General features: G+C 35.1%; 1 protein-coding gene across 3 annotated transcripts in view; it reads left to right on the forward strand.

The window, feature by feature from the left end:
• Window positions 1-14,774, forward strand: part of LOC105679680 (putative adhesion G protein-coupled receptor E4P) — a 111,765-nt gene that overhangs the window by 39,774 nt on the left and 57,217 nt on the right. For all 3 annotated transcript variants that reach the window (XM_012379851.2, XM_012379849.2, XM_012379850.2), the window contains exon 4: window positions 1,654-1,759. In XM_012379851.2, the coding sequence (XP_012235274.1) occupies window positions 1,654-1,759 (106 nt within the window). The remainder of the gene's footprint in view (window positions 1-1,653; window positions 1,760-14,774) is intronic.

The raw sequence follows: 14,774 nt of genomic DNA on the forward strand, positions 1-14,774 counted from the left end.
TAAATTTCATAATCACACTAAGGATCCTGATTAAATCGGGGCCTGTAACTCGGAAACTATAGGAAATAGAAGATCGGACCATAGGACCTTATTGGCAGGGTATTGAGATATCTTTCAATCCCACCAGGCGGTTTTTCGAAATTCGTAAATTTTTGAAAAAATTTGGCGTGTTGGGGGTTATAGGTCGCCACCATTTTTTGGTTGAAACCGAGTACCCACGTCGATGCGTCTCGTTGAGACAAGCAACTTTGGTCCTATAAACATATAGCGGACAACGAATATTTACGGAGTTATAGCTCTTTTTTGTCGCTGATAATCAAAAAATCGACTAAATTTAATCTTTAAGCTAATGAATTTATAAAACAAATATGTAACAGATAAAAATAATATAATTCGTTCGTCGTTTGAAAATAAAATTTTATATACACAGGATATATATACATTATCTCGTAATATATTGAATATTTCATTCTTATCGTGCCAAGTGTGTTGATGCTAGCTTGTAGCGCGCTTTGTTTTTGTTTGTACTACGTTACGGCGTACGCGAGGTGTTTGGGCGCTGTGATCTTGCTATCATTCGCTCAAGGACTTTCAAATAGACGAGACGCGATGGAAATTGTTCCATGTTTAATCGTCACGTAATTCGATTGGAAAATTGTAATCGCGCTAAAAGTAGATATTATAAGAAAATAAATCATTTCAAATTTGTTAATCAAACAATCGCGACGGATGAACGCGAAAAGTTAATTGCGTAGTTTTTGATTTTCTTCCGTTGTCGTTGTCTGGCTTTTTACAGTATCCAAAGAATAGCTGATTTATAGCTAACAAAATTGTACGATTTATCAAATGATTTGTTTGTAAAAGTACGGTATGATTGTCTTGAAGATTATTGCTCGCGTTATCATAATCGTATTTTCGCGAATGAGTCATGAAGGAGCAGCCTTCGATAGATTATTGAGAGGAGGAGGAGAGTCGGGAGTTGTAAGTAGATAATTTATCATTTATTATTTGCTCATCAAATTTCTCACAGTTTGATCGTGAGAACATTTGATTCATGCGATATTAGGATCTCTTCCATGTGCGAGTGCTATCGCGTGGATGTAATGCCCTACATTCATTCTTTCTTTTACTTCTATAATTCCACTCCTATATATAACGTTATTGTTCTAGCGAGAATAATTTATTGTGATTTCGAGCAACCCTTCGATTTTTTATATGACCTCTTTATTATTGTACCATATAAAAAGATACGATATTTTCTGCATCAAGTATTTTTCTTTAGTTATTCTTACGTTAGAAATTTTTCAAGAATTTTAAATTATTGTTTAACTGTGAAATTAAAGTATGGAAATTATTTTTTTAATTTATTATATTACAAAATTTGTATTAGAGTTATTTTTTCTCTTGCAATCTAAAGAAATTTTGACTTCATAAAAGGATACAATATTTCTATGTTTCAAGTACTTTAGTTATTAGTACGCATTTTTAAGAGTGTTAAATTATTGTTTAATTTAAAATATGAAAATTATTGTTTGATATATACTATTACAAGCTTTGTCTAATGATTATGTTTCTTTTATAATTTAAAGAAATTTTAATGCCATATTTGTTCTAAATTTTTTTACTAATTATTTGGTTGTGTTTGTGTTTCAGCCTCTTCTCCGACTTAAGAAGCCTGGCAGGAACGACCTTGATGAATCTTTTGGCAGCCCTTTTTATGGTTCAGCTATTCTTCATCGTGGGAGCTGGAGGAGTACAGGTAAGTTTGTAGCTCTCACTCTCTTTCTCTCTCTCTCTCTCTCTCTCTCTCTCTCTCTCTCTCTCTCTCTCTCTCTCTCTCTATCTCTCGTCTATTTATTGTAGCTTTCTTGCATATTTGCATAAAGACAATTTTCCGACTGGTCTTAGAAATTGTACACGAAGAAGTTAAATATCGCTGTTATTACATCTACTGCAATTTCTCGAAAATGCAACTGCATGAAGCCTAATAATACATGATTTATAGCCATACTGCGAATATAGTGTGATTCAAAAGTAAAATATAAATATAATGCTAAATGAGAAACGTGTGTGTCGTATGGCATGTAATTTCTCGAGGTTCGAAAAATGTCAGGTTAATATAATATTTTTCACTTAAAATTATCTCTAGATAATTCACCAACAAAATATTTATATTTCCCGGATCATCCCATACATAAAGACATGCTGTGAGATGCATCTCGAATCCGCCGAGGTGTGAATTTTGGTGGCTGTTTTCAGTCCTTCCGCCAGCGAGAAACGAAATTCCATTTCATTTTTACTCGGTAAGAAAGCCGGCTTTCGTTGAGACTTTCTTCGTCTAACGTTCCACGCTTAAATCATCTTTAATTAAGCTCCGGCGAGTTCGTTGCGAAACGCGAAAGAATCCGGAATCCTTTCTCGTCCGTCCTTTTCCTCGTTTCGCCGGGAACATCCGGAGAGCGATGTCAGACGTGCCGGCACTCCAAGATGCCTAACATCGCCATTTGAATTCTCCCGGAGAATTGGGCGAATCTCGATTACTGACAAACGGGACAAAGCGTTTCGGATTTCTCTTAAGTGATTATGTCGTGGACGGTCGCGAAAAGACGGAGAGCAGCATCGTTCGGTAACTCAAAGTGGAAATTAGTGGCATTCCAGTTTTCAAATTTTAATTACACGTTGAACTTTTTGAAGCGTGACTGTAGGCGACTAGAAGATTCGCACTAAAAGTATTTCTCATTTATTCTCATGACTTTAGATGTTAAAAATCTCTTGAATTGACCTTTGCACAGTTTTTCCTATAAAAAAAGTTTTTCGAAAATTTGTTCGAAAATATTATATGTAAGTTATCATAATTTCTATTTTTATAAAATATTCTGTATATAATAAGTTCTTTATGAAGACATTTAACAAATATTTTCGTCGACTTTTATTAAGCACGTTGCGGTGCTCGAGTTTAATTACTAGCTGCGTAATCGCGACGTATAAAAGAAAACAGCGAAGAACATCGTGTATAATATGAGTCGTCAGTCGCAAAAAAGCCACGGATATTATTCACTGCAAATTTTATTGCATTCTTTCAGCGGAAATGAAAAGCATGTATATACCATGTTTGCTTTGAAAGAAGCAAACAGAAAGAAACTCTTCTAGGTTTAGCAACGAAGGAACAAGCTTGCGTTTCTCCGTTTTTAAATGAAAGAAAGATACGCCGCACCTGTAGCTGTGCATTTTTTTTTCGTTATCATCGTAATTAGAGATAAAAACAGAGAACGAGATAGGAAGAGAGAAAGCACATTGAGAAAATCCACGGAGAAACAAGAATCTTTTTAGGTCAAATGTTATTCGCCGCAATAGTAATGCCGGAAGCTATTGCAAATCGTGGTCTTTGATTCTTTGAGGCTTCTACAGAATGCGGTTTGTTCTGAAAATGTTCTGTTTCAAAAATAAGCGAAGCACAGTAATCTCCTCAATTGTTACCCATCGTATCGGTCCGAAGCGATATTTGATCTTACATGTGTTGTGAGTATTACAAAAGAATATTTATCTTGCTGGATCTTTTCATGAAAGTAAAGAGAATTCCAGCTGAATAGAATGCGATATTTGAATTCGAATTTTGAAATGATACAAAGAAAATTAATCTTATCTCTTTTTCTGTAATTTAAATAATCAATTCAGATGTAACAAATTTAATTTTAAAATTAAGAATATTCATGATTCTAACAAATATTGCGATTTTAATTTAGATTTTATTTACTTTTGATGAAATAAAATGTGCACATCTGAAATTGTTTTTTATTTCTTTTGCTTCATTACTATTATGTATCTATGAGAAATAATAACCGAGGAATATAAAATGTATAAAAGATATTTCCTGCGGATTTTTTAATCCTCGAAAAGTCACACTAATTGGCACTTAAACTTTATTCTATCGATAAATTGCGCACGCTGGTTAAAAGAATGAGTGAAAAGTAAATAAACCGGAAATACTACGATAATTTCGCGCGCGAGCGAAAAGAAAAGGGGAGGAAATCGGAGGTTTAGTCGAGTCAGTGGTTTTTCGATGAGGTGCTAAATTTCGTGACCGTGAACAGGGGCGAGGCTTGTTTACCACCGAGAGTAGTATATCTTGCTATACACACGGGAGGCGGGAAGAAAAAAGGATTCACCGCACCGAAAGAGCGGACGTGTTAAATGTTGTGAGCTCGGAGCGCCATCCCTCCAACATAAGCCACCCTTTCGCGCGACCCTTAATTGTGGTCTTGTCTTGTGTTAAAGACAAATTTACGCGCAATATCGGATGTTGAGCGAATTTTCGCTCGACTTTAAGCTTGAAGTAAACTTATGATAATCGTGCAGAATTATATATCAAAAACTTTTCGTTATACATTTAAGCATTAAATATGCGCATATCAAGTAGATTAATATATTATACTTTTATAAATATACGGTTGACGATAAATTAGCATCGCTGATAAGCAACGGTATTCATAAAACGACTTGACATTCTTATTTCTTTGAAATTGCAAAGTCTGACAAGATAGAATATTAATAACGACCGTTTTCTGTCAACGAGACAGACGTGATAGTCAGGGGAGAAAAGTTTATTAGGAACGAAGAAATCCTGTCATAACGCGTGAGAGAGATAAATCTCCGTCGGTTGCAATCTCGCAGCCGTCACGAAGCAATTCGGCCTTATTGTTACTCGACTTGGATTTAAAGAGAGGAGAAAAATAAATTCAACCCGCGAGACCTCTTGCATATTTTTAGTTTTGATTTCAAACATTTTCGACAGACAGTGCTCGTTTCCGTGGAAATCGAAGAAGATAAAAGAAAATGAAGGCAATAGAACAAGAGAAGAAGGGAAAAATCGGTATATTACTTTGAGGCGAGTAAAAGCAAAATGAAGAATGTAGAAAGCGTACAGCAAAATTGAGACGGAAATAGTAAAACTGTAGAAAATATTTTATAGTCATATTTTAGTAGAAGAAAAAGGGAGCAATATAGAAGGTATACAAATATATAGAAAAAATATATGTTGACAGACAAAAAGTTTAAATTTTTCTTTCCTACATCTCTGTAAAATTAAAAAATTTTTGGATAAAAAATAAAAATATACAAATTGCAAAAGAAAAGATTTATATTATGATAAAAAGTGAGTAGAACTTATTATCATTTTAAAAGTAAAGTTTTAGGAATAGCGCATGATATAGATTTTATATTATATTGTATAATATATTAACAGAAATATTCTAAATTACGAAGATTTAATACAAGAGAATTATTATAATTATAATATTATTATAAAAAAGCAGAATTTTGAAATAACAAGAGGAAGAATATTATATTGCTAATTTTATCTACTACCAAAAAGATAAAATCTTGAACTTTAAGTATTAACTTTCTGCATTTCGCATTTTTAACTCTCACTGCAATATTAGTGTATATCCGAGTATATGCCAGATGCTTTTAGGTCACCCTGTAGCGAGCTTTACAGCCACATTGCGCTTGTGCGCATTTTGCGAGCATATGTTTCTACGTCGCTTCCGGTTCCGGGCTCCAATAGAGCAGTAGTGCATTTCGCGTACGCCTCGCTGCCTCGATATATCGCAGCCCCGCATTAAGTCAGACGCGTTTACGGGCTCTGTACCGCAGTCGGGGATGCTGGCAGGCAAGATAAGGTCCAGCGGGAATGCCGGAATTAAAAGGGTAAAGGAGGATATTAATCCGTCCTAATGCTCATCCGAATTCATTTAAGGCTCTCGTTAGCGAATATATAACGATGTTAACATGTCGCGAAGGTTTTAGAGGTAAAATTATAACGTATGTTTTAAATTACTAACATATGTTTAAGTTTTATGAATAACAAATGGGGCTATTATAATTATTATAAAATAAATAAATTCTATATTTTTATCATTAAATTATTATTTATTAGTAAATAAAAATATGGGATGTATAAATATTGATCGTAGATACATATTACAAATACTAAATAACAAGAAAAAATGCGATAGTATGAATTCTCGAAGAGTATCGATATTTTAATTTTTGTTGCAAGAAAAAATTATTATTTATTGATGCTAATTTAAATTTGACAAATGCTTGAAATTTGTTTATTATAGAAAAATATTTGATAAAGTAAACTTGTTGAAATTGAAAATTTATAGATGTAGATATTCTACTGAGAATTTGGTGTTTGTCACAAGACGATTCTCTTATACGAGAACATTCACATTCAGGGAAGATTGATAGCGAATTCCCAGAGTCTGGACTTGTCAGTGATGTACAGTCTCCCATCACGTGATATTAAGGACCATCCTTCTTGGACGGGCAAGTTTAATAACGTGCGCGTTAAATCACTATAATTAGTACGATTATGCGTGTCGCAGGAGCGATATTCCTCCTATCTAGGAATATGATATATCGTTCTCAGTATTAAGTCGGACGCGCTCGTGTTTCTATATCATGCTAAAACGTGGATTAAGTAAATCTAGGAAGCAGATCTAGGAAATTTTAATATTATACAATCCGCTTACACAGTATCGCTTATGATTAATATATCACAAAAATCGCGTTAATTATGTTTTATTAATAAAGAAGCGAAGTAAATTAGCAGAAATATAAATTTTCATGGAGTAACGCTTCAGTATTCGCATGTATTAATTATGTAGAATATTGTATATGAATATTAATGTGCAAAAAGTAATTAAAATAATATAATTACACATATAAAGTAATGCGATATGATATTATAAAATTAAACAATTTTTCGCAGAAATTTTTTTAAAAACTTAATGTTTCTTGAAAATTAAGAAATTAGTTAGCAGTTTGCCGTGCGTGAGATGCATATTTTGCAATTAATTCGCATTGTAAAAATATCGATTGATAGTTTAGTTTCATTTTACATAATATTTTAACATATGTATAAGAAATAGGTATACCTTTCTTCTACTTATAAAAATAGAAAAATAAAATTTAGCTTTGATTATTGTGTCGTAATTTTGATTGTCTAATAAAACATCTAATGCGCTTGTTTATACGCTGTTATATAACGAACTGTGAAATGTGATTTGATGCGGAAAGAGCTTTGCAATGTTGTGTTGGAGAAAACCATGTAATTTACGGAGCGTGGAATATATAATAATTTAGTTGGGGAAAATTAGAAATGCCACAAATTTCTTCGTGCTGGAACGTGCTAACTTTTCCTCAGATCGTGTATAACGTAAATAAACGACAAATTGTGGGCCAAAATGCGGGAAAGTTGCGAGTTGACCCAAAATTTCGTCAGCACACGAAACTTTACTTTGGGATAGAATGCAATTTACGAGGCGGCGTAAATCACGGTCAGCCACTAAGACGCGTCGGCAGTCCTGGGTTCCGATTCGCCCTTGCGGCTTCTACAGAGTAAAGTGATTTTCGCGACGAATCTTACAGCTTATGGGAACAATCCCCCGGAGATTTGTTCAGAAATAAGTGCGAAAAGGCGGAGAGAACTGCGGCGAGAAATCCAACCAGACGCACGTTTGAAGCATCGCGAAAATGCCAAAAACTCGCATAAAAACTTTGCGCCGCGTCTGTCCGCGACGCGTGAAAATAAAAAGTGCAACTGATGTGTAGTGAACAAGACGAGGAATTCATTGCAAAGATGAGAAACACGAGTTGCGTCTCCCGGGAGATCATGGGTTCGAGTTTCGACAACTCGGGCGATCCTGTATCCAGAACTTTTCGATTTGTCGAAGATATGAAAAAGAGAATAAAACTTTTTGAAAAGGAATGGAATATACACTGCGAATATAAAGATTACAAAGCATTTGGAATTATTAAAAATTAGCACTTCTATTGAAATCTTTTGATAAAGTAAATTTTTTTATGAGATGCACTAGTTAATTGTATTTTTATGTACTCAAATAATTAAATTTTATTTTTTATTTTATCATTATCATTATATTTATAGTGCCGAGATATATAACGTTTCATATTATCACGTGTTATTGGATTAAATCTTCTCGATGAATCAGTTTTTTTTCTCTCGCTTTCTCGCCGCGACGGAGTAGAATTTCGGCCAAGTTTTTTCTCGTCTTACGAGAGCAGGAATCTTGTTCCACGGGTACAGAGTTTAATGAGAGTCCCCACCGCCGGTTTCGCCGAGTGGTTTTTAATTAAGCGCGAAAATAGCCGAGAGACAAAGCGGCTGCAACCTGCAAACGATAATAGGAGCTCTTAGATCAACTCGTTCTGCGAACAAAACAAAATTGTCGATTGGAATAGGAAATCAATCACGAACCCCTTTTCCTCCCTCCCATCCATCTCGCCTGTTCTTGCTCTCACTTGCTCTAGGAGACGAATTAAAGCTGCGACCTAAATGTAACTTTTGCTCTAATCCCCCCATTCACACGGTTCCCCTCGAACCTAGATAATGGCTCGCGAAGATTGCGCGAGTCGTACTGCATAATTTATGTGAACGTAAGTTTTCCCTCGACGGCGAACACGTCCTCTATGGCTGCGATTCTTCTAACCCCATTAAATATCATTACTTCACTTTTTGGGAGTAAAATTCAAAGTTCTCCAAAATTTTATAAATTTCGAGAGGGAAAAAGGGCAAAGCGTTATCGTACTGGTAACTGTCGTTGTTTTCAACCATATTTGCGTACGTTTCAATAAAATTAATTCAGTTGAATAAATATGTCCGCATGTATACAGAACCGTTTAACAATTCAATAGAAATTTAATTAAATTTTAATTCAATTCGTTCAGAGCTTAATTAAAAAAAGCATATTACCATTATTCTCGGCTGTTTATTATTGTCGCGCTCCTCTGCTCGGAGACAAAGCGCGTTGCATTGTTGTATTGTGCGCGCATTGTCGGTACATTTTCTCGCCGATGCAACGTATCGGGGAGGCGAAAGCGCGGAGCCTTGTTATTCGCGGCTGTTATCGATTACACCGGGCTTTGTTGCCAGGGATTTTTAACAATAAGAGCCTGTCGGCGCGGCTGCAGTTTAACGATTCGCCGACTGACATCTCCATATGCATTTCGCAGCGTGAATGAAAAATCATGATTTGCGCTGTGATACGCGACACGGTTTATGCGGGCGATTTAAGGGCACGCCCGTATTTTTATCACGCAATCAACTATGCGGAACTCTGATACACGTCGAGTGCGTTTTTGATTTTGCGATGTAAAATAATTCAAACTGAAGAGTTTATGCATGAAATCTCGATAAATTACATGATAAATTTATGAATTTGTATCTATAGATATAAAAATTATAGTTTTTAAAATCTCTTTAAAATGTTTTTAAAATTTAAATGATAATTCTTTTGATTGAATCTATTACGATTATTAATGGAACGTGACATTTTCATAAACATATCGCAAATGTTGCAAAGATCTGCCGTTAGTCTCAGTTTATTTTGCATATTATTCTATTTCATGTTCATTCGAGAACATTTGTGCCACGTTGCGTTCTCCACGTTCTCATTTTGAGAGTAAACAAATTGAGCCGAAAGCGCTTCAAAAAGCAGAGACAATTTTAATTACGAGCGAGCGATCAGTATGATATTCATATCGCGATAATTGATCACAGTTTCGCGGTCGCATGGTGTAGCGCAAATAAAATTTACTCTTCTGTTTGTGATAACCGAAACCGAAAATTTGCAACCGCCGATTTTCCAATAGGCGGCATTTAGATTCGCCGAGCTCGCGCTTAACACATCACTTTTTTTCTCATATTTCCATCGTTTTTGCGAAATTGCACATTGCGACCGAAAATCCGCATTGCAGTGCATGCGCTTTTAAGCCGGCGAGTTTGCAGGCTAATTCTAAGAACATCAAGCTTTTTTTTGTTTATATATGAAACTGTTTCAAAAATAGATGTTTTTGGACGGCTGATGAATCTTATCACTGTTTATTCTATTAGAACTTTAAATGTAAATGTAGATTCAAAATCTTTTTCTCTCTCCCTCTTACTCTTATTTTCTTTTTTTCTCTTTCTTCTTTTTTATCTTTCCTTACAAAGTTTGTTAAATTATTTTTTAAATGTTAATAAACTCACAAAACTTACATCTATATATAATAGAATTTTATCTGAACGCTCAGTATTATTTGTATCACGTACGTTGGATTTGTCACTAGCTCAGGAAATGGATTACCCTTTCTCCAAATAGCTTTTCTAGAGAATGCTTTATATACAAGGCGTTTTATAATACATGGAATATCTATTCGAGGAGTAAACTGACGAATTAACAAACATATAAATGTCAGCATATCACTTTTATATGTGAAAGCTCATTTGTAAGCATTTGTAAAATATTTAAAGTGAGGAAGAAATTGTGCTAAAGTGGCGTTCAATTAAATTGTTACCGGGGAAAAAGATTGATTCGAAATAAAATCTATTTCTGAAGTGGGTCCCATGTGCGACGATACGGTACACCCTATACGTATTCGCAAGCGCTCTCGCATGGACAAGCACCTCGTGCATTACCTCCGATAGTGCGCGCGCGGAGGTTTCTTGCTTCGTTTCATCGTAACGACCGCTTTTACGGCGACTTACATTCTTGCGCGGTCACGTCTCGCCTGTAAGGACTCGGGCGGTTCATGACGTTCCGCTCTTCTTCATCTCGAAACTTTCCCATCTTTTTTCTTTATTATACCCTCCAGTGATCGTGCTACCACACTGAGTGCACCGAGGCTAGTTAACTTGACGGGAGTCGCGTTACAGAAACGCTCATCATCATTCACTTTTATTGCCGCTTCTATAACTGTGCGTCTAAAGTCTTTTTTTATTTTTTATTTGTCTTAGGCAGTATCTTATAAAATATAAATATGTATTATGTTGCATTTTATACGCCTATTATACATATTTTGTATATATATTTTATAAAATTTGGAACAAATATGGGAGAGAAACAGAAAGCCAGACAGATAAAATAAATTGAAAAATTAATATTACATTTTATATATTTTTATGCAATAATAATTTGAACATCAGTTTGCTCCAATTTCCGATTATTTATGATTTTTTTTGTTACCATTTTGTATAAATTCACTTGTGAATGTGAAAAAATGGAGATTATCGACGCAATGGTTCACGGCACGTGTATTTACAAACGATCTCCGTGTGCGTCAAAAAGTTTGTTTTTATCGAAATCTCGTTCTCGGATATTTCACGGCCGTCAACGGCACAAAAAATTCATTCGAGATTGCCGTGAAATTCACGTACAATGTTCGCGAGAGGCGATGCAGCGTTATAAAAGGATAGCTTTTAACGGATTGTATATCATGGAACTCTCGCCAATTTGGCGTGAGAACGTTAGGAAAGAAAGACAGCTGATATTATTTTTAGAATTTGAGGACAAAAAAATTGTGGTTAAGAATAATTTTAAAAAATTTAGCTTGTAATTTTTTAATCTTTAATGTTCGATCATAAAATAGAGAATAAAAATTTGATTTCTTAATTAATTTTATATTAATTAATATATACTGTATTGCGGCAGAAATCTTGCAATTAAAAATTAAAAAGCTGCAATAAAGAATAACTTTTCTTGATTTTTAGTAAAGAAAAATCGCTTTTAAATTTATTGCTAAAATTCAGATTGCGTTTATGGGACACCCTATGCGTCGACTTTCCGTTTATTGCTACTTATGTAAATAACGAAGAAGCGATGCGCTACTTTATCTTTTCTTGAGAGACACCCTACGTCACCGAGGGAAAGAGAGCGCCCTGCGACTCGCGTTAAGTCGACGGCCTTTATCGAGGACATTAACGTTTTTTAACCACATCGTCGCCGATGATTCAGCTCGTGCGGAAACACGTGCTCGACGGTAATTAATCGATAGATGAGGGCTTATTCGCTCTCTCACACACTCGCGCTTCGTTTAGGTTCTGGTTGTGGCAGACGGGACGGCCCTTTAATTAGCATGTGACTTCATCGAGAGGATATTTTTACGTCCGCAAATCAATTTATCCCCGTACAAAGATATATCGGTAACTGTGCCACGCCATAAATCGCGCCGCGATTAGCTACTGGCTATTTTATTCTTGATGGACGGAAGGTTCAGTAAAGGGCAAACGTTTTAGTTTGACTTTTGATTACATAACAAATTGTATCTATTACATTTTTACGATATAAAGTATGTAATTATATTATGCGAGCAATATAGATATAAAATTTAATATTTTTTCTTTACACATTACGAACATATTGCGAATCACACATTATTATATTTAGCACTATATTTGATTTGAAAATCGATACTACAGCACAATTTTCGTATATTAACATTTAGTGAAACATGTTTCGGTATCACTTTCATTAATACTTAATTTACCAAGTTCAACTACTGCTTCGAAAGAAAAGAGATAGCGTGAAATGTCCGTGCTTTTCCTCGAGTCGCTCGCGAACGATCACGATTCACAGTTCAGAAATTATTCACTTTCCGGCAAGTTGCCGATGCAGCGATATAGGATTCAGGAGCAAAGCCGAAGCTTTGTTCATGAAACCGGCTTTGTTCTCGGTGTGTGTTGGAAAGCGCCACGGATACGATGACGACGTCCGCACCGATAATGCGGATTAATTGATATGCCGCGATCGGCGTGAGAGCTGCTTTTAACAGACGAGTTAATTGCTTCATTAGGAGCTCATTTTCTCCCCTCTCTCTCTCTCTCTCTCTCTTTGTGCGATTATGGGATGCAACGGTTTCCTTTTTCCAATTTCACAGTCTGTCCGATGCAATGGCGATGCGTTAGATGAAACAGTTAATTCGCAGTCGACCATATATATCGCGTTTCGCGATATGCGCTTTGCAGATCGCATTTCCGTTACCATCTCTAGGGATCGTCTTTCATATCGCAATCTAGATTGTATGACATATGATTTATATTCAGCTGTTGCGATCAACTTTACCGTATTCGATAAGTCAGTATTTTAATATATTTATCATTTATCACTATAATAGACATTAAGAAAAATAAAATTACGTATCGAATTAAAACTTGTTCGATATTAATACATATATAAGTTTCTAAAGCAAGATTATTGCTTCTTATCATCTTATAGTACAAACGTAACAGAGATTATTATTCATCGTATTCGACAAATCGATGGTAAAATCGTTCTTTCAATATATGTATTTATTGCGACCTAGATGTTCAGCATTACAAGCACGAGAGTTGCATATTTGATAGAACGGATTTCATTGATATATGGTATGTAGAGACTACAATAGACTATTGAATAAATTCTTCTTCTATTGGGAATAGTTTTCACCGCTGTGGAGTCGGTCCGGGGATTGCATACAAAAGGATCGTTGAGTATTACTCATCTCCCTCGGATAAGCTTACATTAAAAAGTTCTCCAAAGCACGAATTATCATAGTGGGAACATAAATTCGCCGTCCACAGCAAAATTTTACTCTCTCAAATGTGCATTATTCGCCAGATACGAAACAGAAATCATATTTAACTCCGCAATTTTTATGTTTCAGTGCAAATTGTGTGCGATAATGTTTTTGCAATAATATTGTGCGCGAGAAATGTACAACGCAATGTACGTAGATCGATTTTAGATCTAATAATTACAAAAGATAAACTTTTTAACAAGGGCGAGCAATATTCCGGTACGGAAAGTCTAAAATGTAATTAAACTTTTCATACTGCTCCGGTAGTGTAAATATGAAAAGTAATGGCTAAGGTAGAAATCTGATTAAATTGAGATGTTGAATAATTCCGAAAGAGAACAACTCCGCACAATTTTGAGAAACTTGGATATATTTTGTTGACATTATCTATTTAGCGCAATCAATTCTGCTTATTCTCCGTAAAACGTAGCAGACAATACGCGGCGGGAGGAGGAATGTTCGTTAAAAACGCGCGGTAGCTGTATCGAGAATAATTGATTTCAAGATAGGCCGCAGCCGTTATTCGATCGCGTATCAACGACGCCATTCTTCTTCCCTCTTTTTTTTTCCGTTCTTTACGATACGACAGCGTCCGAGTTGAGCGTGTGATACGCTTTATTGACTTGGTTATCCGCTAGTACAGACGCAATCGTGGGTGGTGCCTTTTTTTCGCGAAATGGGTCACACGTTCTCTCTGCGCGCGCGTTTCATTATCCCCGTGGAATATTCATATTTTTCACGCTCTCTTTTATTCCTCCCCTCCATATTTATTCTGGTCGGTTTTTTGTTTGCAAACGCTTCGTAAATACATTCGCTCGAGGGAAATTATTTTTTTGATTCAATATTTTCCCCATTTTTGTGCCCTTCGTATTGTCCTGATTGAACCGTTATTTCAACTATTTTAATGGTTTTCAGAATTTCGACAATTACCGATTGAGAATTTATATGACTGTCAATAAATGTATATAAGTTTTCATTGTTCACCGAAAAAATTGAAATTTCTTTCAGAGTAAAAATTCATAAAAATGCACAAATGACGTTTTTAGAATCACTTGTTTCACAACAAATGTTTTGTTTTTAAAAATCTTTTACAATTTTTTTTTTTTTTTTATATTTTAATATGGTTGGAGAATTTTCATATAGAAAAATTCGGTCTCTGTGGAAAAATTCTTTGCAAAATTTCTCATATTTCTTGCGCAAATTAAATGTTTTCTTTTTGAGGACAGGAAATTAGGTTTTTCCTTTGTAGAAAAGAAAAAGTTCCTGCACTTAAGAGTTAATACGACTCGCTTCTTCTCAATTTTTGTAAAATTATCGTCGTGGATTCTGGTTTTCTTTTTTTTTCTTTTTTTTTTCTTTTTCTTTCTAAGTCGAGC

Source organism: Linepithema humile, chromosome 1, assembly GCF_040581485.1.
Source record: "Linepithema humile isolate Giens D197 chromosome 1, Lhum_UNIL_v1.0, whole genome shotgun sequence".
NCBI lineage: Eukaryota > Metazoa > Arthropoda > Insecta > Hymenoptera > Formicidae > Linepithema > Linepithema humile.